Genomic DNA, 22,599 nt, shown 5'->3' on the forward strand with positions numbered 1-22,599 from the left:
TAGCACTCAGTTACAGTGTTTTCAATGAGTGAGTGAGGACTAAAAAGTGGGTTGTGAGTAGATTACAATGGGTCCCCAAATTATTCTGTGAAAATTAGTATTTAGAACTACCAGATCCCTGTAATGTACGCTCAGATCCGGCCCCATGAGTTTAAGCACAGAACCATTTGAATTCCACAATTCATGGGACCAGTCAGGGTTTCCTTGGAGGAGGCAGAAAGGGAAGTTTGAGTGACTGTAATGTAGTAACAGTTGTACTGTGGGTGTAGGATAGACGGCAGTGTAGTGACAACTGTACTACTTGTGTAATCTGCACAGCACTCTAGTGACAATGATGCACTATGGGAGTCTAGTCTGGACTGTAGTGTAGTGACATACAGTATGTACCATGTAGCCTACTGCAGTATAGTAACAGTTAAACTGTCTGTTTCAGCTAGACTGCAATGTAGTAACCATTGTACTGTGAGTGTCGTCTAGACTGCAGTAGTAACAGTTGTTTAAACAGTATAGTAAGTGCTGTACTACTACATGTGTGTAGTCTAGACTGCAGCGTGTGTGTAGTCTAGATTGCAGTGTAGTAACAGTTGTACTACAGTATGTGTGGTGTCTGCTTTAGTCTGTTTCTTAATGGCTTCATCATCTCTTAGCTGCCTGCCCCCTACCCTCCCTCCAATTACACCCCCCCATGCCTGCCGTTCTGCCTTATATAATCCCCCTCTTGTGTCACTGCGTTCTCATTCAGCACTCTGTGTAAGATCCCGTGTCTATGTGTGTGTCTGTGTCTGTGTGTATGTGTATGTGTCTGTATCTCTGTGTGTGTGTGTGTGTGTGTGTGTGTGTGTGTGTGTGTGTGTGTGGAGCAGATTGCACGTCGCATGTGGCGGATGCGTGTGTGTGTGTTGGAGGCTAAGCCTGGCGGAGGGGCACTAAGCCAACCGGCTGACGTCGCCTACCAAGAACACCCAGCACTGCCCACCCAGTGAGGAGGGAGAGACAATGGTGTGTGTGTGCGTGTTTGCGTGTGTGTGTGTGTGTGTGTGTGTATATGTGTGTGTGTGTGTGTATGTGGTGTGTGTGTTTAAAAGGAGAGGAAAAAGAGCAGCAGAAAGTTGTGTGTGTCTGTGTATGTGTGTGTGTGTCTGTGTGCATATCTGTATTATGTGTGTTTAAAATGCCTTGAAGGTCTGACTGAAATGTTTTGGGGGGGTTTTCCACTTGAACGTGAAGTAGCAAGTGTGCTTAGTTAAATCCTTTTCAAGTCTTTACTTTTGTGTGTTTCAAAAAGCATGTGCAAGCATGCATATGTTTGCGTTCATGTGTGAGCATGCATGCACATACGTGTGCATCCATGTGAATTCACAAACTGTATGTGTATGTCCAGGTGTTCGTATGCACCAGGATACAGATTATCATATTTACATTTTAGCTATTTAGATTATGTTGTCTCATCCACAGCCACTTAAGCTCAAATTCCTAGATCACTAACATTACGAGCAACAAACAGTGAGGAGTTTAAGTGTAAAAGCCACTTTGCCCAGACAGCTGATGTAACAAAATATTCTTGTGTCCTTATAATGAAAAGAGCCGGGAAAAGAAGTAAGAGCTTGGGAGAGGATTTTACAGAGAAAGTAATTTACTCGGCTTATCTTTGGATATTTGCTAATTTTTTTGCTGTAGTCTCATATCAGCATCGGCTCATATCTAGACAGTAATCTACAGTGCTTGTAGATTACGATAAATCCACATGCCATATGACATTTGGTGGATGCATTTATCCAAAGCGCCTTACAGTATCATGATTGCAGACATTCCTGTCATTGGTGGCCTGAGCAGGAACACAACCGCTCACCCTGGCAGTGTTTGTGCTGCGCTCTACCCATTAGGCAACACAAAACCACAAATCACAAGAAAAAGTATTAATTGTGAAGATATCTGATAGACAAAGGAGTGTGTTGTTCTAATGGAAAGGAGTAAGCCATCACCACATCCTATCAGTCAATATTTCTTCTTCAAAAGTTTGAGTGATGTAAATAAATTACATTCTATTATTAAAAGTCTATGTCAACAGATGAATCAGTAATTTTTCCTCCTTAAATATTGATATGGATGTAGCTCCAACAATTTGTTACCACTTGGATCCCACTGTATATTCCACAACAAAGACACTTATAACATGGAGTCTGCAGCAACTTATACACTTTTTAAAATCTACTTAATGCTCTTCCAATAAAAAAAAAAGGTGTGCTCCGTCCTATGATGTAAAAAAGACTGACTTAAAGACTCTATGCAAGATCTTTAAAAACCTTGACACATAGTAAGTAAGTAATTCTATTTGCAGGACAACCTTGGAGGTCACTGGAGAGAATAAAATGTCCAGAGCTCTGAACTGTATTCAATTTCCAGCGTAAACCTTCTAAATCTGAAATATAAAACGTGCATGCACACACATTGCGAAATGTTCTGTGCAGTCAAAATCGTACTACTACTGCATTTGTCAACAAAGAAATTACGAAAAAAAAAAGTCATACGCCATTACTATTTATTTTTGCATTGATTCTTTTTTTTTGGCTTGTTTTTTGGCTCGTTGTGTCGATTCGGCAGACGAGTCGGTTCAGATAAATGAGGTTGCGGTGTAATTCTTGTTTATCTGATCGCACTGTAACGTTCCACTCTTCTGAACATGCCCCATATCTAACTGTCTATCTGCCGCTAATAACATACACACTGCACTGTCATCAGGGCAAGACAGACAAAAAGCATTCCTGAATTTCACTCAACGTTGCTCTCTCGCTCTCTCTTTTTTTGTCTTTTCTCTCTCGCTCTCTCGTCTTTCCCTCCTCTCTCCATTCTTCAGGGAGTGTTTGCTCTCTCGTTCCCCCCCTCCCTCCCTCCCTCCACCCCCACGGTGTTGAGAGAGTGTCAGACGTCTGTGCCAGACTCTCTCTCTCTCTCTCTCTCTCTCCTTCTCTCTCTCCCTCTCTTTTTCTCTCTCTCTATCTCTTCTTTGCATTCTGCGAAGGACGCTGGCAGACTTTAAAACGAGCTTTAGGAAGTGGGTCTAATCCAAGGTGATTTAGCTAAATGGGACATGTGTGTGTGTGTGTGTGTGTGTGTGTGTGTATGTGTGTGTGCATGTGTGTGTGCCTGTTTACTCTTGTATGTGTGCTTGTACAGTATACTTATGTGTGTTCGTGTCTGTGTGTGTGTGTGTGTGTCTCTTGGGCACATGGGCATGTGTTTACTCTTACATGTATGTGTGTGTGTGTGTGGGGGGGGGGGGGGGGGGGGGGGGGGAGTGTGTGTGTGTGTGTGTGTAGAACCCCTTAACAAAAGCATTGTTCATCAGTGTCCCTCGGGTGAGCTTGTCTCTTTCATCTGCCCGCCCACACACACACACACACACACACACACACACACGTACCACCAATGTTAAAACATTCATTAGCCGGCTGTGCTAACCCACATCAGTAGGTTAGGTTAGCTTGCTCTGACTTCTCCATTGTGTCCTGTCACTGGGTGACGACTAAATTAGTCACGGCAGACATTCAGCCAGGCTGCAGCCTTCTCTTACATCCAGTTTCATCAGAGGGAGAGCTGGAAAAACAACTGGATAGGACTGACCTTGAATTTGAGGGGGGTTTTTATATATACACACACATGTATGATGAGCGAGGCCCGGTCCATCTTTACGAATACTCCTGCGCTGTTTGTTTCTCCTGCTCCAGACAGTTCAGACAGGTTTAAGACTCTTAAAACAGACACAATCCTTCCCTACATCTGGCCCCGCTTAAATCCCCCGGCCAACTCCCACTATCGGATGGCAGAGGAGCGTTTAGCTTAGCGAGGAGCAATCCCTTTTCAAATTCTGTCCTCATCCTTCCCTCTATCTTGCTTCGCTCTCATCTCTCTCTCTCTCTTTCTCGGCTTCTCTCTTCCTCTCCTTCTCCCTCAATCCCCTCCCCACACACACACACACACACACACACACACACACACAGCCTCCTCCTCCATCTCCATCTCTTTCTCTTTCACACACATACACACAAACACAACCTCTCTCTCTTCGCTGTCTCTGTGTTTCTTCTCCCTTTCTTTTTTCCCTCTCTCTGCCAATGTCCTTGTTCTCTCCCTACGTTGTCTCTGTTTTTTCTTTTTTCTTTTTCTGGCTCTCTCTGCCAATGCCCTTGTGCCCTCCCTCTCTCATATTTCTCTTTCATCTCTGTCTCTGTTTTGCTCCCTCTCTTTTTCTCTCTCTCTCTCTCTCTTTGTCCCCTCTCTCTCCCTCCACCCCCTCTTGCCATTTCTCTCCCTCTCTCATCGTTTCTCTCTCTCTCCCTTTCTCTCCCTCCCTCCCCTCTTTCTCGAGCAGTCTGTGACTGTAATGTTGCTGAAGAGAACACAGTGTGTCAGCCTGAATCAGACAGATGAGCTGGGAGTGGAGTAAGAGGCTGAGAGCACTGCATTAATCCACACACACACACACACACACACACACATACACTCCATCTATGCCTGAGGGGCTGTACTGAGCGGACGCACACAGACATATATACACACACACACACATGCTCACAGTGTTCCAACAAATGACCGCATGGGCGTTCATTAAAACCAGACCCCCGCGGAGCCTCTGTACCTCACTTAAACAGACACACACACACACACACAGATACACACACACACACACTAACACAAAACACAGCAATGGAGAGGCCATCTAATCTGATTCCTGACTGTGAGCTGTCACTCTCCAACGGACATGTCTTTTTTATTTTTTAAAGGGGCTGGGCGGTCCATTCCCCTTTAAGAGTTTGGTCTGATTTGAGACAGAAGGAACGAAAAGAGGGATGCAGAACGGTGGAGACACTGGAGAAGAGAAGTTTCTGGAGAGATTCAATCCGAGAATGATAAAAAAAAGAAAGGAGAACTCCAGGCAACAGCTGCAGTACAGCATGTATTTTATTGTAAAGCTTTCAGTCATAAGACCATCATCAAGGGTTTCCCATCCGAGTCTTAAACGGTCCACTACCTCAAGGCATTGGAGAGACAAGGTTCTTGTGAGATTTGACAAGAAAAAGTAAATGCAATCTTTCGGGGGGATTTTTTTTGCACAACAAATGGTGACAAGGCAGCTAAATTATGTGCGGTTTTAGCAGTCTTCCCTTCTTTCACATTCCACCACTGGATGCGCTTGTGTGTCTGCTCTTTACCAGATTCGACCCCGGGCCAGCAGTCCTGGAGGCGGGAGTCTTAACCACTACAGTCTCTGCAGGCATGTGACCGACACGTCTGCGTCCCCTGATTAGCCGGGGCAACAATGCAGCCTTATTTAAAAATACACAGTGGAATTCCAGGACAGCAGTGAAATCTGAGACCCATGAATTATAAATACAACAGCCAGAGAAAAGCAAGTCGCCCGCAGACACGCTCGATGTGTGTGACTCTAGTGTTAGTGTGTGTGTGTGTGTGTGTGTGTGTGTGTGTGCGCGTGCGTAGCTCCCACTACAGTTACACACTGACCATATCTCTCCACACACAAAAAATGAGTCAGTCTACTCGAACAGCCAACATAAAACGCACACCTCATCCAAAAAGCTACAGAGAGTGGGGTTGCCAAACGTACAAAACACTACATCTAAATTTGGCTCTGCCTCGGTTTTACTACGGCAACATTCCTCCACACACAGGAGCGGGGCTACAGCATCCTACCTCCATGCATGAAATGTGTAAAACCTTCACGTTGCCAACTGTAGAATTAAAGGAGTGAATGTGAGGGGGAACAAACTTGCTAACTTTGAAAAGTTTCATGCCAAAACAAAATATCCACCATTTGAAATCAAACTGACACCTTCTGTTAAAAAACGGTCTCTGATATACAAGTACAGCTCATTAGGGAATATCACTGAAGTTGTTGGCTAACCTAAGACCTTTGCTTTCACTACAGCAACACTTTTAAGGATGAAATCCATATGCATCCATATTCATGAAGTAGTGCGTAATGAATTTCAAGTAGCAATTATTTGCCATAATAGATATTTATATCGCGTTTTAGAAGTAAACCTTTGCTTTTCAGAGCATTCTGAGTGCTGCTCATACCACATCCTTTCATGTGGCAAACCGTAGTGGAAAAATAAAAAAAGTAGCTAAACTATAGTCTCCATTTGATGATGACCATCGGCGAACCAGCCTCCTGTGTCTGTTCTGTGCCCTTCTGCGGTTATAGCCACGTCATTCCCTGGAAAATACACATCACTTACAAAAAACATGTGGAAAGGAGGTTTTCCCGTGTGAAATTTCTTGGACCACGTGCCTGTCATGTGAAATTTGAATGTGCTTTTTTTTTTCATGTGAAAAATCTTAAAATTTAGACTGAAATGTAGACTGTCCTGGTGGCTCAGTTGTCAAGGAAGCATAGGCCTACTGTGCTGCATAGGATGGTCTGTATTCAAATCTGGCCTGGGACCATGTGACGATAAAAGTGGGGTGTTGGACAGAACCGTAGGGTCCTGCACACACCACTGCTGAAGCTTCTGATGGGACAAGTAGTAACTGTTGAATTGTTGTGAACTATGGTGGTTCCTATCCATGGTTCATAAAGTCTTCTACTCAAAATCATCCATCACATCGCTCAAGCTGCACCCTTAGGTCACGTTAAGGACCAAAAGTCTGGCGTGTCCCACCATCTCTCACCCATCTTTACTGTGTCACTCTCTACTGTGAACTACCCAATAAAGAAGAAATTATATTTAAAAAAAATCTTCTTTCATATTCATAAAAATCAATGTTCGTTTTTGCTACTCTCTACCACTGATAGATGTAACACAACAGTGATTCTACCTAAAGCCAATTCATGAAAGCTTTTACATTTGCTGTTCTGAACACCCAGCTAGGTCTTTCCTGGGGAAAATCCTCTGGCACACAGGAAGCGGTGCGTTTTATGTTTCCAGCAGCAACAGCAGTTTGTTTTGGAATAAACAGAAGAAGAACTGGACAGTGAGCAGTGACAACCACCATAGCTAAACAGACAAAGGAAACACTGGTACCTACAGAAACTCAAACTTCAACAGAAAACCCAAAGGAAAAAGACGTCACAATACTGGCCATACTGTTTGATTGACAGGTGATCTCTGGGAAGTGCGGTGCAGAAACACCGATGAAGATCTCAAGGTTTACCACTTTAAAAAAAAAAGATAAATGTCTTTTTAAACCATTGCAAAACAACATTCGCTTCTCTCGTTTCTCGCATGTGACGTCATGGTTTTTAGACATTTCATATACGTGCATCCCCCCCCCCGCCCCGCCCCGCCCCTCACCTCCCACTAACCCCCCACCCCCAGTATTTAGAGAGCAGAAAACTGATGAATAGTAAAGGCGAGGAGCGGTACAGCGTGGTGAGTGGAGCCCCAGCCTGTGGAAACAGGCCTCAGTGTGGATGACAGGCCTAACAAGCTAAATATAGCCTTCTGGGTTATCTCCTCTGTGGGCGCACCGAGTCCGTTGTTGCTTCACATTATTTACGTGTCTGTGCATGCACCCTCTCTCTCTCTTTCTCTCTCTATCCCTCCATCTCCCCCCCATGCCCCCCTTCACACACACAGACACACACACACACACACACCTCAGTATCTCTCTCTCTTCCACTCTGTGATGCACACTCTCCTTTTTTTTCTCTCTCCCTTTCTTCCTTTCGCTCCGTCTTTTTTTTTTCCACCCTCCATCTCTCCTCTCTCTGCATTTCCCTCCCTCCCTCCCTCTGTATCTCTCTCTCTCCCACCCTCATTTCTTCTCCCGCTCTCTCTCTCTCATTCTCTTTCGGTGTTTTTTTTCCTCTCTCTCTCCCTCCCTCCCTCTGTATCTCTCTCCTGCTTCTATCGCACCCTCCCTCTCCTCTTTCATTCTCTCTTTATCTCTCCCTCCCTTTATATCCTTCCTTCCCTCCCTCAGCAGCTCCCTGTTTTTTTTCTGTCTGACACTCTCTGAGCCTTTTTTTTTCTCTCAAGCTATCTTTCCCTTTGAGCTTCTCTTTCATTCCCCTCCCTCTCATTTTCTCTCCCTCCTTCCCTCCCTCTCGTTCCCGAACCATGCCTATGAAGTAGCATAGCGCCGCGTTAGCTATCCGCTACATCACAGTTCAAATAATACAGCCTGGAGTGCTAACCCTCTGCCATGCTAACCCATATGGACATGTCAACCGCATCTGCAGCTCCCTGACCTTCTGCACTGCTGCCCACTCAGTGCCATAGGGAACCATGAGGTCCCAGTGTTGGACTTAAACGTACGGCAGAAGATGCTCTCCTGTTATTCCTCCCCCTCTCTACTTGACCGACGGAGCAGCGGTCAGAAAGGCCGTGACATTTAATATGCACAAAGTTCGATCAAATGTCGGCCATCGCCCCCGTCTATGGAAAGACAGAGGCTCGCATGTCTGCTCGCACGCTACCCTTCCTATTGTACAAGATCTGGCGGTGAGGGTTTTGGTGCAGGTCTGCTGTGCAATGGGGAAGGTGGATGTTTGTCTGCGGTGTTTGTCTCGCACAGTGAGGCTGTAAAACCACAGCTAAAGCAGGGAGTGCCTGAGATTAGGGAAGTGGGTGTTTTCGAGAAGTTTGTGGTTTTTGAAAGTGTGTGTTTGTGTGTACTGTATGTGTGTGTGTGTGTGTGTGTGTGTCTTCTTGTACTTCTATCACTGTGAGAAGTAGTTTGAGTTTTAGACCTTTTCAGTGATGATATTGATTTGTGAAGTGAGGTAATTTTGAGCAGTTCTCACTATAGGGTTACGATTCATAGCAGCTAGATAATGTAATAATGTACATAATGTAAACTTGTAAAAATGTAACAAAATGCCCCTATAATGGGCTGAAGATGCTATAAAACCAGTTAATATAAGACATTTCTGGATAATGTAATAATCTCATATCATTACATTAACTTTAGTAAGGCGATTGTTCATATTCATATGTTTATCTGATGATGTAATAATATTATTGACTAGTAATCATTCACAAGAATACAAAGAATAACTGTAGTTATTACCTTATTAGTCCATAATATTATTACATCATCTGCTTGGTTTTACTGACCCATGAAGAGGAACATTTCTAAGACATTTTGACAGGTTTTCACATTATCAGTTGCTAGATTTAGGAATGGGGGGTAAGGGTTAGGGTTAAGTGTTAGGGAATGAATGTAATCAATGGAAGGTCCTCATAAGGGTAGAAGTGCAAGGATACGTGTCCGTGTGTGTGTAGCATCCATATGGGCTGTGTGTATGTGTATGTATGTGTGTGTGTGTGTGTGTGTGTGTGTGGGTGTGTGGGTGTGTTTTATCTGTCAGACTGCCTGTTTATCTTCCCGCCTGTCTGTGTGCCTCTCTATCCATTTGTCTGTCTGCCAGTCTCCCTGTCTGCCTGCTTGCATTTCTCTCTCACTCAGTCTATCTGTCAGTCTATCTGCCTGTCTGGCTCTCTCTCTTTCTCTTTCTCTCTTTCTGTCTATCCGTCTGTGTGTCTATCTAGCTTATGGCCCTGATCCCGCCTGCTCTCCCAGGTTTATGAAATGCGAGCAGCTTAGCAGATGGTGCATATCGTATTCTGGTCGGCTCTGTGTGGGTTTTGTACCACAGACGAAGGCTTACGATACATGTGAGCCTTTAGTCGCACAGACACACCGACACAGAGGGAGCTCAGGCTGTTAATGCATGAGAGGAAGAGAGCGAGAGATACAGAGAGGAAAGGGAGACAGAGAAACAGAGGCAGAGCGAGAAAGATGGACGGAGGGAGAGAAAAATGGAGAGAGAGAGAGAGAGATGGAGAGAGAGCGAGAGAGAGGGATGAGCGAGAATAAGTGAGAGATAGTGAGAGAGAAACATATGATATTCCCTTACTGGTTTTTGAATGGTTTGTGCAATTACATGCTCTCAATTTTGGAACCGTTTTCCACTATTATAGATATTGTACATTGTGTACTATTATACAGCGCACGTTTTCAAACCAAATAATGAATAGTTATTATAGACATTGATGATTATTTGCATTGGAGATTATTCTATAGTGCATTTTCATCATTTCAATATGATTTAAATGTATAAACTGTTTGTGGGTTTTGAAAATTTACATTGTGTTTACTGCTTTGGCAATATTTCTTCTGATATAAACAGTCATCCCATTAATGTAAATGAACTGAAAAACTGAACTGAATTGGAAAAGAGGGAGAGAGAGAGATAGTGAAAGAGAGAGAGAGAGAGAAGCCAAGAGAAACTTTGAGAGAGTAAGAGTGAGAGGAACACGGAGAGAACAACAGAGAAGCAGAGAGACAGAAACAGAGCGATGATGAACACGCTAAATAACGTCAATCCAGCTTGTCAACAGAGCAGATACAACTCCCCTGATTGTAATCCCTGGATAAAGGCCCATCAGACTCTTTTCAGAGTTCCTGAGTGGCTGCGTTAGACTAAGAGAGACACCGCAGAGGCCTGCTGAAGGTCTGATTGGACTCACCATGATGTAGTGCCGCTGCATCTCAGTCTTCTCACTGGCCAACTTCTCACACTCCAGCTTCAGGCTGCACGAGGGCGAAAAGGACGGACACACACATACACATTTTAAATTTATGCATTCGCATCCACTGAAATAAATTATAATTTCCACAGGATTCAGATATTGCGGGGGTCAAACAGAGTTTAAGGCCGTGTACGGAAACCAAAAAATTGTCTCAGCCATACGGTTCGGCTACCTATTACTGCAGAAAGTGATATTGAAAAATATCACCTTCATAACAGCAGCAGCCAGCAGGGTGTGTCTTATTCTCTATTGCAATTCCTGACACCTGCGGAATGTGTGTGGGAGCATGGCTGTGTGTGTGTATGCATGTGTGTATCTATATACTTGTGCATATGTGCATGAATGCATGCGTCCATCATTGCACATCTCTTTTATGTTTATTTGTATTGTATATATGTTTTACATTTTTCTTATTCTTATTAGATTTTATGTTGACACTTGCACCAAGAGAAATTCCTTGTACATTGTTCTAATTTTCATGTGTGTGTATGTAAGTTTGTTTGTGTAGTGTGTGTATGTGTGTGTTTGTGTGAGTGTGTGTGTACACTTGTTTGCACGTGTGTATGTGTGTGCAGGCATGTGTTTGTACATCTTTCCGTGCATTTGTACATGTGTCTGTCTGTGTGTTTGGGTGCTGCATCCGTGTGTGTGAGTATATGTCTGTGTGTGTGTGTGTGTGTGTGTGTGTGTGTGTGCATGTGTGCGTGCGTGTGCATGTGCATGTGTGTGTGCATGTGTGTGTGCACTGCAGTGCAGCAGTGAGGCCGTGTCATGGCAGCCTGCTCAGCCTGCCCACTGAGGTGTGCTAGGTAGAGATTGGAAGCTTTAGCCAACAATGGCTTCTCTCTCTCAGCCAAGGTCACTTCTGGTCAGCTCTATTATACGGTGACCATCAGTGACCATCAGCTGTGGAAAATCAAAAAATTTACTATGAGGTTTCGTTCCATAACACTCTCTCTGATATGATGGACAGCGTAACCTCAGTTCCCCACAGCTTCTGTTAATACGAGGACGTCTGCAGTGACAAGAGCGATTAAGGGAGGTAATGAGCAGAAATAAAATGCAGAAATTTAAGTTAACATTAACTTTATTGATCGCCGAGGGGAAAATGGGCCATTGCAGCACCAAAGAATAAGATATACACTGACTCTACAAAATATTAGGGACACTTGCTCTTTTCATGAAGTACACTGATGAGGTGAATCCAGGTAAAAGCCATTATTGAATACCCTTATTAAATCTATATCAATCACTGTGGAGGAGATATAGATAAAGAGAAGCAGACGAGTTGGAGAAGGATTTTTAAGCTGAGATAACTGAGATGTGAATTGTGGGGCTGCAACTCAACATCAGGAAGATGTCCCTGATATTTTGTATATTTAGTGTAGATAATACAATATATACAAAAATATTGAAGATATTGAAGATACAATGTCCTCATCACATTCATACTGATCTCCTATCGGCTAGAGACAATTTTCACTATGTTGACCATTGACAGATTTGAATTAAATTTAAAAATCTATCAGTGAGAAAAGGGCTAGGAGAGAAAATGAAATAAGAACAAAATAAAGACAGAAGGGAATTTTTTTTTATCATGCTTTTTCCCCTTTTTTGCTGTAAAAGTGCAGAAGTAATACAAAGCATACCAGAGAACAAGGGACTTGTGAAATAGCCTCTTCAGTAAATGTAATTTATTGATTTCAATTTTGCAAAAAGGCAACATATTGCTTCTGGTTTTGAAGCAGAGACTACAGCTCTCTGGGTGTGAGACTAAGCCAAGAGTCTCGCACTGAGGTTTGTCCTCGTCCGTCTATGTGTGTGTGTGTGTGTGTGTGTGTGGGTGTGTGTGTGGGTGTGTGTATACCTGTGGTACTGCGCCTGGAGGAACTGGAACTCCTCCTTGATGCGGTCCAGAGTTTCCAGGACTGTGAACTTGAAAGACTGGCCAGGCTGCAAGGGGACCTGAGAGAGAGAGAGAGAGAGAGAGAGAGAGAGAATGAAAAAGATGTATGTGTTCAAGAGAAGACTGTGTGCATTTATGCTGGCATGCACTGTACCCATATGTGTGTATGTGCATGTGCACCTGCACGCACCATGCCTTTTGAGTGTGTGCGCTTGTGTGTGCCTGTGTGTCCATATGTGTGTGTGTGTGTGTGTGTGAGTGTGAGTGTGTGTCAGAGAGCGAAGCAAGGGGAGAAAAAAGCCAGGATGAAAGTGAGAAGGAAGGTCACTTCCCCTTCCCCTTCCCACACATCATAAAGCCTTGTCCTCTCTCTCTCCCTTCTCCTCCTCCTCCTCCGCTAATGACTCTGCCTCCTCCCCCCACTGCCCCCATCCTTTCTTCCTCTCTTCTCTCTCTCTCTCTCTCTCTCTCCCTCCTCCACATTAGCATCCTCTCTACTCTGCCAGGTTGCTAATGTATTCCAGCCTACAAAGCGCTGAGAAGGGAGGAAACGTCAAATGAATAACTTATAGGGAATCACGGCCGTTAAAACGGCACCGTCTCTCACCTGCTAAAAGCTATAGAAGGCCCAACAAAACAAGCACCTCCCAGGGGTCTACCCCCCCAACCCTGCCCCCCCCCCCCCCCCCCCCCCCCCCCCTCACCCCCCACCATCAGCCCTCCATGTCTGTCTAAAGCGCTTTCGACAGCCCCCCTCCTCCACAGTCTTTATGAAGTTTGAGAAACAAGGGCACCATGGATCTTTTTTGATGCTGTTTGTTGTTTTTGTTTTGGGGGGCGGGGGGTTGGGGGGAAGGTAGGCAGGGAAATCTACAGTATGTGTAAACACAAGTGGTTGTGTACTTTTGTTGACGTTGGTTTGGGAGTCGTGCACGCTCAGTAGGGTGGGGTTAAAAATAGTCTTTTCAGCCTAAATCACAAAGTGGGGCTGCAACAGAGAAGAGCATCCCAGTTAGCCCTAACTGGGATGTTGTAGATTGGCTCTATTTGCCCAGATGAAATTCTGGTGTCAGCAACAACTTGACAACTCAAAACCTAAGAGCGAAATTCAAAACTTGCTCCTGAACAGCAGTGAGTGAGCACTCCATCCAGAGAAAGTTGGACTCACCAACGATGGCCAAACCTCTTCACCACCTCCACCCCAGTCTGAGCAGTATGCAGTTTACTGACATCACATTACATGATTTATTTATGGTATTGCAGTCCTCAAAACTGAGTTTCCTTTGACTACCATTTGGGGCCACCAACATGCTAAGTTGCCTACTTTAATATGACCTAGGCTCAGATTTCTCCAATAAAGAAGGACCTTTGCGCTCAATTAATCTTCCCTTTAGCATAGGCGATATATATTAAGGTATGCTGCTGTATGTTGGAGTGGATGTACTCAAAGTTGTGTTTTTACAATACCGTTGATGATATTACAGAGCTTTTTCAATCCAATATATCACATTTTATATATGGAATGTGTTTTCTTTTTCTACAGATCTGGCTAATGGTTTTACTAAATTTTTAAGCACAGTACAAAGAGTTAACAAGCCAGCCATCCATCCATCCACCCATTTGTTCATCTGTTCATCCATCCAGACACCAAACTGAGCTGCGCAGAGCAGTCGGTACAGTGCGGCTGGGTGGCTATCGGCCTGCAGCTACGGCTAAAAGATTGGCGGTTTCAGTGGCGGGGCTTCATTAGTCTAGACAAGCACAATTCAATTAGATTTCAATTAGTCCGATGGTGGAGGTCAGAGACGCGGTGGGTTCCCCGGTAATTAAGCCGCCGAGCCGAGCTGAGCTGAGCTGAACTGAGCTGAGCTGAGGCAGGCATAGTGGGGCCGTCTAGATGGCTGGATGGGCACAACACACACAGACCCTTAGTGTGTGTGTGTGTGTGTATGGGGTGGGGGGTGGGATGGATGAGAGGGAGGGGTAGGATGGTGTCTGCCAACAGATCCCCACTGACCTTGATTCACACCACACACACTCACTGGGGGGAGGGTGGGATGGGAGGAGGGAGGGAGGGGTAGGGGGACAGATAGTGATCTGGCACACACACACACACAGACACACATACATACGCAAGCATGAGCGCATGGAAAAACTCACACACACACACACAACTGCATGCAAGCGCACAGAAGCGTTCACATTAACCACAAACAAGCTAATGCACGCGTATTGTACACACAAGCACACACACACACACATAACATACACAAAGCACACAGTGGGAGGGAGAGTTAGGAGGGAGGGATGGATGGAGGGAGGGAGGAGAGGAGGAAGAGAGACAGATACTCGTCTGACACATAGACAGAGGGAGGGAGGGAGGGAGGGATGGATGGAGGGAGCGATAGACCAGTCTGACACTCTCACAGAGGAATGAAAGAACGAGCAGAGAGACAGACGATGAAAGAGGGGCATGGCTGCTGACTGAGAGAGATAGCCAGCCATTCATCCATCTGACACCGAGGGGATGGGGAGAGGGCGAAGAGAGGGAGACGGAAAGAGAGAGAGAGAGAAAGAGAGAGAGAGAGAAAACAGGGATAAAAGAGACAGAGAGTCATGCCAGCTTTGCTGTAGTCAACACAGCCTAGTGGATCTGCCCTGTGCACTGTCCATCGGTCTGGAGCTGTGCTAATACTGCTCCTACCATCTGCTACCATGTACACATAAACACACACACACACACACACACAGATGCACACAGACAAAGTGCTGTTGGCGGGTTACGTCAGCCGCTCTAAGTCACATAACAAAGCCCACAGTCAGAGTTCAGGATTATACAAGAGATCTGGGACTGATGACCGTTGGTGTCAATATGGCGTCCGCTATAACGCCCCGATGAGAAAAACTGGAACTTCTTTCATCTGTTGGATGAAAACTTTTCGTCTCCTAAATGTCTTATTTTTTCGATTTAGCAGTTGTACATTTTTTTGAATGAATTTCATGGCCCCCGGAGCCATGAAACTTCTTCAGCGCAGAAAGGAAATGAAAAACACAAAAAAAATTAGAGTTACAAGGTCCTCGGGCGACGGCGGTGATATTCCCTGCCCATGCTGTGCTCTGCCAGTCAGGATGTGGAGAACAGTGAGTAGAGCTGGAATCAAATTACTTCATCTTTATTAATAATAATGACGTGAAATTCTCATTTCTCTTGCCCCCCAGTCGGAGGTCAGGGTCAGTTAGTGAGCAGCACCTCCGCAGCTCGTAGCGAATCGCCGTCTTGCTCAAGGACACTTCAGCAGGGCGGATGTTTGCCCACAAAGGAAGGACGTTCTTCCAAATTATAGGCAGCCCTTCCATTCTCATGCAGTATTTAACTATCGAAGTAAGTAATTTGATTGTTGTAGCGTGGCAATAAAAGAGGCTTTCCAGGTAAAAGGCTAAAAATGAGCTCTGAGTTATTTGGGGGGAAAAAATGTGCATTCTTCTGCAGTGTTTATAAAGATGGAGGCAACAGCAAGTCGTGCCGTATGTACACCCGAACAAACATTTATATTGGTGTGTGTGTGTGTGTGTGTGTTTGGTCTCTCCTGTGCTGTGACAGATGGCAGCCCAGACTGTTGGGGGTCCATAGCACGTCACGAAGGGCCAAAAAACGACACACAGCCTCCTGTGTTTGCGTGTGTATATGTGTGTGTGTGTGGTGTGTGTTTGTGTGAGTGTGTGTGTGTGTGTGTGTGTGTGTGTGTGTGTGTGTGTGTACGTGCGTGTGCTGAAGGCAGTGTCAGACAGCATGGGGCATCCTGAAACCCAAAACTGATCCGGTTAATCTAGGAGGTGGACGCACGCACACACACACACACACACACACACTCACACACAAACACACCACCGTGTGGGACAGCAGTCAATCACAATTTGGACGAGCTGGCACGGGCAGGCAGAGAATTAGGAGGGATTATCTATGGGGTGGATGGAGGGAGGCGAGGGAGACGAGGTGGGGGAGTAGGGGGGGGTAAGGCTATACCAATGGATCACATAACAGGACAGAGGCGGCACCCCTCGGCTCTAACCATCACCTGTCTGTCACCCTCTGTCTGCCTGTCTGTCTGTTGGCCTGTCTATCTGTCTGTGTGTTGGGCTGCCTGTCAGTTAGTCTGTCTATCACCAGACAAGAGGCATGAATTTGATCGCTTGACGTGGAAAACAAGCAGCAAAACCGGTGTGACGACATACAAGCACAAGATTTCTTTTTGGGCATTTTTGCCTATTTTAGACAGTTAAAAGTTGAGAGAGAACGGAAAGACTAGGAGAGAGAGGAGGGATGAGGGGGATTTCAATTCGTTTTCAGTGAGAGCTGTCTGTTGTCCGGACAGGACTGATGGCACATCCATCTCTGTCAGATTTCCATCCGTTTTGATGGACAGAAAGTTCAACCCAGCTGAACTTTTTCTGGACGGACGGATTTGTCATCGTCCGTTTAGCCAATCAGAGGCGTTCCTACGTTTGCTTTGGAAAAAATAGCGGTGAACACGGAGCAAGACAAAGAACACACGACCAAAGCAAAGAAAAAAGGGAGAAAGCCGGTATAACGTTGGGATGACTGTAGGTTTTCCAGGTCAGTTTCTTATTTAATTCATACTGTATAGTCTGTTTCTTCCTTTTTCTATGAAGTAGCTCCATTATGAGCAAAGCTTTACTTTCCTGTACTTCTGTCTCGCCCACCATGTTGATGTTCCAAAACAAACCAACAGACAGAAATCTATCCATCAATAATTCCTTACTGGTCACAAATACCCAACTGACTTTTTCCCACTGTAGATATTAGGTAGGAAACAGGTGCCTGGTTGAAGCTGACTGGCTTTCACATTTCTAAAATTTCAACTTGAGCAAACACCTCAGTTTGCACTGCCAAGAGCAATGTTGCATCCATCTTGCTCCGTTCACTCCCTTCCATTGAGTTTCCATACAGTCACACCTTCAATTTTTTTTTTTTTTTTTTATTCTGTCTGAACATAGGGTCAGTCGGCCTCTACCTGTCTCTCCATCAGTCCCTCTGCCTGTCTATCTGTCCATCACAGAGAAATCTTCCATTCAGGCAGCTGTCTGTTTTTTTCCCACTGGCAGCCGCAGTATGAGAGAGACAGCAACTGGGAAACAGATGCAGGTCTGGGAGTGATTGGGAAATAAACGGTTCTATCTGTCTGTCTTTCTGTCTATCTTTTTAGCCCATGGCACACTTTCTACTGACACATGCACACACGTACAGGTGCACACACACACACACACACACACACACACACACACATACAGACACAAACACAGACAAGCATTCACACGGAGTAAGCAGAGACATGCCTACGCGCGGATGCGTTCACTCGAACAAAACGCTCACAAACAAAACATTTTCACTCTTTCTCTTGCTCTTTCTCTCTCTCCTCCGTCTCGCTCCTCCCTCCCTTTTCTCTCCATTTCTCTCCCTTCGTTCTTTAGTGCTCTCTCTCTCTCTTTTCCCCCTCTCGCCTCCGTCTCTCTGAGACAAGCAGAGACACATTCAGATAGCGCATGAAATAATCATTGGCTGGTGAAATATTTAGGAAAAAGGCGCATGAATAGATGAGAAGTACCAAGTGTGGCAGAGAAGTGTCAGTGCCCTGTGTGTGTGTGTGTGTGTGTGTGTGTCTTCTGATGTAAGCAGCAAGGCACATATAGAAAACAGCTCATTTTCCTATCAGTGCACACTCCTCAAGCTTTCAGACGATCTCTCTCTCCCTCTCTTCTCTCACCTTCTTGTGATGCTACAATTAGAAATTACTGCTCTCTTTCTGTCTTTCTCATGAATGATGGAGAGAGAGTGGGAGGGAGAGAGGTTTGGCTGGAAGGATGGGTGAAGAAATGGAGGAATAGATGGAGGAATGATGGAGCGTTGGGTGTGGAGGAAAGACTGGAGGGATGAATGGAAGAATGGAAATGGAATTTACATTTGAGCCCTAAGAGGACTTGCCACCTCTTTGTCACCACCCCATATTTCTCTCTCTCTTTTTCTCTGTATGCCCCTTTCTCTCTCTCTCTCTCTCACACACACACACACTCACAGACACAGTCACACACATTTTGCCTGCATCTCCCAACATTTCCGAGCAGCCAGCCTCCTCGGAGCTGGAGCGCAGCCCTCATTCTGACCACTCAAAGGTCTTGATAACTTAGAGAGAGCCACCCTGCCAGCTTCCCAACAATAAAAGCCCATTTGGAGTTGGTGGCGCTCCCATTGTGCTGAGAAGCAGCGAACGTCTGTGCCAGCCAGTCAGCCAGCCAGTCAGTCAGTTAGTGAGTCAGACAATCAATCAGTCAGTCAGACAGTCATTCAACCAATCAATCAGTCAGACAGACAGACAGTCATTCAGCCGGTCAATCAGTCAGTCAGTCAATTAGAAAGCCAGCTAGCCAGTCAACCAATCTCTTACCCAGCCAGTCATCCAGTCAACCAGCTAGTCAGTCAGTCTTCCAGCTAGCCAGTCAGCAAGCCAGCTAGCCAGTCAGTCAGTCAACCAATCTGCCATCCATCCATCCAGCCAGTCAGTCAGTCAGCTAGTCATTCAATCTGCCAGCTAGCCAGTCAGTCAGTCAACCAATCTGCCATCCATCCAGCCAGTCAGTCAGCTAGTCATTCAATCTGCCAGCTAGCCAGTCAGCCAGCCACTAAGCCAGCGGTGGCTTACAAATCAGGGAGAGATTGGCAGCCAAAAGAGTCTCTGGACTCAATCCAAGCCTCGCTCTGATCACTTCTTTTAATGACAAAGAAAAGAACACAGAACACAGGATTTGAGGATAGAAAATGGCCTTTTTTTTTTAATCAGAGAGCAGACTTAATCTGGGCAGCTGCTGATGTCTGACTGGAAGTCGTTGGTTGGTTTGTTGGTTATCTGACTTTGAGCTGTTCTGTGGGTTCTTTGACAGTAAGCCGTACTCTTGTTGTTGTTTGACTTTTTGCCGTTTCGTAGGCTGTCTATGAAGTGTTGAATGAAATGAAATGTAAACCAAGACAAGGACAGAGGAGAGGACAGCAGGGGGATCGTCATCCGTGGGAGGTGACGGCGGTCCGCTGTGCTGTTTACCGTACCTGGCTTTCATTACAGCCACAGATGTTGGGGAAAAACAAACTGCCCGATACAGATGGATGCCAGCAGAAAAAAAAACAAAAAAACAGGCTGACTGAGCGCAAGAGCAAACAGTACACACACACACACACACACACACACAAACACACACGCAGGGATTCATGTGTAGAAAACTATATACACATCAGCAGGCACGCACACACATTCAAAACACACAAACAAGTGTTCAAGCATGTGTATCACCGCCGCACGCACAAAATTAAAACACACACCAAATACAGACTCACAAACTCAGTCGCGCACACACACACAAATGCAAACTCACAAACACACACACAGAAACACAAACTCCCAACGTACAGACGCACACACAGGAGTACACACAAACAAACACACTCTGCAGCACAAACACTCCTATAATGGTTCATGCTGCCCTCATTAATGAAGCATATGTGATTTCTGTGGCCACATATTTGGCGTTGGTTTGTTTACTTGGCTGTAAAAATAAAGTGTTACCCTTTTCAGGGCCTGGGGAGAAGGAAGCCCTCTGCATGCATACACTCTAACACACACACACACACACACACACGCACTATTACAATTCAATAGGTGCTTTATTGGCATGACATAGGGCTTCCATGCATTGCCAAAGCAGCGAGTGACAAAATGCATTTCATTCACTAAGAAACAATAACGATCAAAGCAGAACAGATTAGGTATCTACGCCGTTATTCTTCATTCAGTATTGTTGTCCCTTTCCCTTAAGGTGTGACAACAATCAACACATTCAACAGCTAAACTGGAGCCAACTCCAACTCTCTCTCTCTCTCTCTCTCTTTCTCTCTGTGTCTCTCTCTCTCTCTCTTTCTCTCTCGATCGCACACTTACAGAATAAACTCCGCCTCATCTTCATCCTCTATGCTCCTCTCTACACCAAAGCCACCACAACTCCTAGGGCTGGGGAAAATTTGTAGTACACACACACCTCACACTCTCTCTCTCACACACACACACACACACACACACACACAGAGCACAGAGTAGCAGGCATGCAGATACACACAATAATAGCCTCAAGCATATAAACACACACACCAAAACATATCTAAATTTTCACTCTTTACAGTAAGTGTGTGCGAGGGTGTGTGCGCTTGCATATGTGTATGAATATGTATGTAGCATGTATATGTACTGTGTGTGTGTGTGTGTGTGTGTGTGTGTCTTAGATCCGCTCTAATCAGATTTCTGTGTACCGGTTAGCAGTTATAGAAGTTTGTGTCATTGTTCCGTAACCGTGGAAATACACTCTACTCTCTCTCTCCCTCTCTCTCCCTCTCTTTCTCTCTCTCTCTCTCTCTCTCTCGGGTGTGGCGGCCAATCAAGGGCTTGTACATTCACAGCAACAGTCGGGGCCGGGCTGTGCCTTTATTTATTGTTATTGTTGTTGGCACATAGCGCACACACACACACACACACACACACACCACCACCGTCCGCCTTTCCCCTTCCTCTCTCCGCTCCAGACACACACACACACACACACACACACACACAGACTCTTGAACAGCCACGCACACACACATACAAGCGTACTTACACATACAGACACACAAGGACAAATACAAACACATTCACAGATACACGCACACACGCGCAAACACACAAGAGCTAACACACACATAAAACAAACATGCACACACACCTCACACACAAAAGCTTACACACATGCAAGCCTACAAACAAGCACACACACACACAGATGCACAATTACACACACAGACACGCACACACAGGCAAACAGATAAAAAACAAATCCATGAACACATAAGCGCGCACACACACACACACACACACAAAGATAAAACAGACACGCACAAACGCACACATAAAACAAAAACACACACGCGCACACACCTCACACACCAGCACACGCACACCACACACACACACAATTGGACACACACTTCTGATAACGCTCGCCACAAAAATCCAGTGGAACCAATTACAGCGCTGTTCGCCTGGCAAATCAGCCCTGGGTTTTAACCCTTTCCTGCCAGACAGCGAGGAGAACAAAGTCTGACTTCTCCACTGATAAAAAAAAAAAAAAAACCCGGCCTTGGATGTACGTGTTATCTGTTTTTATTGAACACACCTTCCTTAGCATCTCTAAAGGGACGCAGAGGGGTTGGACGGGGTGGCGTTCAAGGCAGCCGTGTCCTCTCTGACTGTCTGCCGCTGTCAGGAAGTAGACGGTGGAGTTTGACTGACACCGGCGGGGATACACCTGGCCTGCTGACTGAATAGAGTCAAGTTTGTTTACTGGGGAGTCATTAGATGGTAGATATGTAACCATGAGACGACCAAATACAACACGGAAGAGATGTAATAAGAGGGATCTGCCGGTGTATCTGCAGGTCTCACAAAGCCAAATATAAGACTTTTTAATGCGACCTGGAATTGAATTCAAGCAAAATAACAACCAAAATGAAGAATCAGCGCTGGCAAAACCAGGCTATTTCCTTTTGAACATCGCTAATGAAAGTACTGAAACTATAATGGGTATACAAGAAAAAAGGACAACAAGGAAATTAATTGTTAACCGACCTGAAGTCCAATTGTGTTCAGTAAAGCAGATACGTGTTTTGCATGTTTTACTGCTAACCCTGTTCTGAATTTATCTGAGAGTGGATATGCAGCACAAAGAAACCTGTCATTACAAGTTGGGAAATAAGACCTCTAATAGCTGTATTTAACACATTGTAATGCGTTTTAAGGCCTTAAGTTAAGATGAGTTTAAATTGCATTTTAAGGACTTGCGGATACCCTGCTGGCTCTGTTATTTTATATACACACACACACAAAGCACACACTTGCAGGTGCACACACACACTCACACACATGCCTATCGAAGCATGCACACACATTTACACACATGCCTACTGCGGTACATAAACACACACACACACACAGAGACACGTAGGCAGTCAAGCTCTAACATGGAATAGCATGAATGCATGGG

General features: G+C 45.2%; 2 protein-coding genes across 3 annotated transcripts in view; both read right to left on the minus strand.

Annotated features, from left to right (window-relative positions):
• LOC139928106 (C2 calcium-dependent domain-containing protein 4C) overlaps positions 1-22,599 on the minus strand; it is a 304,401-nt gene that overhangs the window by 112,278 nt on the left and 169,524 nt on the right. The window lies entirely within an intron of this gene.
• Positions 1-22,599, minus strand: part of tle2b (TLE family member 2, transcriptional corepressor b) — a 77,903-nt gene that overhangs the window by 52,248 nt on the left and 3,056 nt on the right. For both annotated transcript variants that reach the window (XM_071920520.2, XM_071920519.2), the window contains exons 2-3: positions 12,427-12,524; positions 10,497-10,560 (exon numbers count right to left, since the gene is read on the minus strand). In XM_071920520.2, the coding sequence (XP_071776621.1) occupies positions 10,497-10,560; positions 12,427-12,524 (162 nt within the window). The remainder of the gene's footprint in view (positions 1-10,496; positions 10,561-12,426; positions 12,525-22,599) is intronic.

Source organism: Centroberyx gerrardi, chromosome 9 (genome assembly GCF_048128805.1).
Source record: "Centroberyx gerrardi isolate f3 chromosome 9, fCenGer3.hap1.cur.20231027, whole genome shotgun sequence".
Classification (NCBI taxonomy): Eukaryota; Metazoa; Chordata; class Actinopteri; order Beryciformes; family Berycidae; genus Centroberyx; species Centroberyx gerrardi.